The sequence below is a fragment of the Micromesistius poutassou genome, assembly GCF_964030765.1.
Source record: "Micromesistius poutassou genome assembly, chromosome: 24".
Taxonomy (NCBI): Eukaryota; Metazoa; Chordata; class Actinopteri; order Gadiformes; family Gadidae; genus Micromesistius; species Micromesistius poutassou.
The window spans coordinates 2,120,836-2,123,335 of record NC_140294.1 but is presented as its reverse complement, the minus strand read 5'-3'; the positions used below and the strand labels follow the sequence as shown (position 1 = coordinate 2,123,335).

General features: G+C 51.3%; 1 protein-coding gene across 1 annotated transcript in view; it reads right to left on the bottom strand.

Moving 5' to 3' along the window:
- The window catches only part of LOC311369752 (dedicator of cytokinesis protein 9-like), a 53,492-nt gene that overhangs the window by 21,978 nt on the left and 29,014 nt on the right, over positions 1-2,500 (bottom strand). Inside the window, 3 exon segments of the mRNA XM_084487961.1 lie at positions 798-925; positions 1,411-1,510; positions 1,780-1,890. Of these exon segments, the coding sequence (XP_084344087.1) occupies positions 798-925; positions 1,411-1,510; positions 1,780-1,890 (339 nt within the window).

The window sequence follows — 2,500 nt, the reverse complement described above, 5'->3', positions numbered from 1 at the left end:
GGGGCCCCGGCCCTCGCCGCGGAGCGGGAGGGCGGCGGGGAGGGGCGGCACGTTGACCGACGCCGACCGTCGGAAGAAGCGCTCCCTCTGCTGAGGGGGGGGGGGAGGGAGGGGATGGTAGGAGGGGGCGGGGTTAGGGTTAGGGTTAGGGGCGTAGTTCAGACATGAGGGGGTTTGGATGAAGGGATCGGCGCCATTTTTTTGTTTGTTTTTTCCAACGGCGATGGCCATGTACAGGTCAGAGGCTCTCTGGTGCGCGTGAGGAGCCGGGGGTCAACCTGGATCCGCCTTTGACCTTTCGACCTCTGGTGTGAACAAACGTCCCTTAGACGCCAGAGAAGGCCGTCCCTGACCCACAACCAATGGGACGCGACGAGGATCAGAACAAAGGGTTACATTTGAGCGTGTGCATGTATACATGTAGACATAATGTATGTATACATAACTCATACTGTGTATATAAATAACAGAGTGTAACTGAATCAGGCGTGTGTTTGGATTGAATGCTTTGGAAGGACCAGGGATTATGTCCCCATTACCATTGAAACTGAAGTGTGTGTGTGTGTGTGTGCGTGTGCACGTGCGTGCGTGTGTGCATGTTTGTGTGTGTGTGCGTTCGTGTGTGTGTGTGTGTGTGTGCGTGCGTGCGTACGTGTGTGCATGTTTGTGTGCATGTTTGTGTGCGTGCGTGTGCGTGTGCATGCGTCCGTGTTTGTTTGTGTGTGTGTGTGCATGCGTGTGTGCATGTTTGTGTGTGTGCGTGCGTGCGTTCGTGTGTGTGTGTGTGTGTGTGTTACCTTGTCCAGGGAGTTGGCCCGCTCCCTGCTCTTGTCCTGCAGGCTGTTGCAGGAGTCTGTGGAGACCAGCGACGCCCGGGACCCGGGCTGCAGGACCGAGCCCATGGGGGTGGCGGGGTGGGGGGAGGCTGGGGAGGGCAGAGGGGGAGGGGGGGAGGGGATGGAGGGGGAGGAGGTGGGGCCACATACAATAAAATGAAGTTTTAACGCAAGGGAAGTTTGGCGAAACCAGCCGGAGAAAGAGAAAACTCCACTTCTCCCTTCAGACCGTGATTGGTCGGTTTATTACAGGCCTGCATCTGCCCCGTTTAACTGATTTGTTGTCTTGTTTTCGTCACAGCCTTTTATTTATTTATTGCTGTCTGGATGTTCAGTTTTCAACAAATATGACAAAAAATACATCTAAAATAAAAGTGCCTACCCTAGCTCTAATAATGTTGCTATATTACCCTATTATTCACTATTTAGTCACTTGCATATGCATTTATCAATGCATCATTTTTAACAAGGTTGGGGATTATGGACTTGTGTGTATGTAAAACTCTGGGCTGGATATGTGTGTGTGTGTGTGTGTGTGTGTGTGTGTGTGTGTGTGTGAGTTTAGGGGATGTACCTGTCCCTGAGATGGCTCCGAACACGTCCTTATGGAGCGCGCTCTCCATACAGATGCTTCCTGTCTTCAGAGGAGTCGCCAGGGAGTCGTCTCTGGTATTCTAGAAACGCCAAGCAAACAAAAAACACTTTAATTACAGACGCAGGATGATGGATCACAAGTCCTTTTGTCTTTGTAAGTCTTCCAATATGTTTAGTTTGAAGTTTGACGTTTCCGACCCCAACTGGCTGGTTTTAACCCCACATCTGTTCAAATGTGTCAAAGTAATCGACACACACACCCCAGCTGCGGCTGACCGTGAGAAAAATAACGGCGAGGAAAAATGCTCAGGCTGCAGTTCCTGGTGTGGCCGCCAGGTGTCAGACTCACGCTGTTGTTCCCGCTGAGCGCCGGGGATTCCTTGGCGTCCAGCCGGTGGACGTTCTCCAACAGGAGGCCAAACAGTGGGAGGTAGAGGGTCGACAGTCTGGCCTGCTGGCTCTGGAAATCACAAAGCACAACTGTGATTCAGCTTTACATTTGAAATATAACATTTTAAAATATAACTTTGTGTTGTCTTGTTCTTTAGAATGAATACGATGTTTTGCTGCAGTTAATCTTTTTCAGCCCTTTGGGAATCATAAAAATAAACTTTGAAGACCATAATATTACTGTTGTTGATATATACGGAAGTGCAATACAAATGAAATGTATTATTATTTCCACATTGACCAGCTCTGACGGGGGACGGGGGGACGGAGGGGGATGGGGGGGATTGGGGGGGGCTGGCTAGCGTTCAAGGGTTGATTTTAAGGGAAAAACAGCACTCCCCCCTTGCTCCCCTTAAGTATTGCGACACCCTACCCCTTTGCGGGAACGCGCAAAATCTAGAGGGTTAGGGCTCAAATCTAGAGGGAAGGGGGAGAATTGGAACAGGGCCATAATCTCTCCACCTAGTCCTGGCTCTTCCCACGAGGCCTCCTCCCCACTGGCCGTGCCTGGAACGCCTCCCAAGGGAGGCGCCCGGTTCATCCTGACCAGATGAACCACCTCCACTGACTCCTTCCTCAGCAGAGGAGCAGCGGCTCTAATGGAGTTCCTCACAGATCAA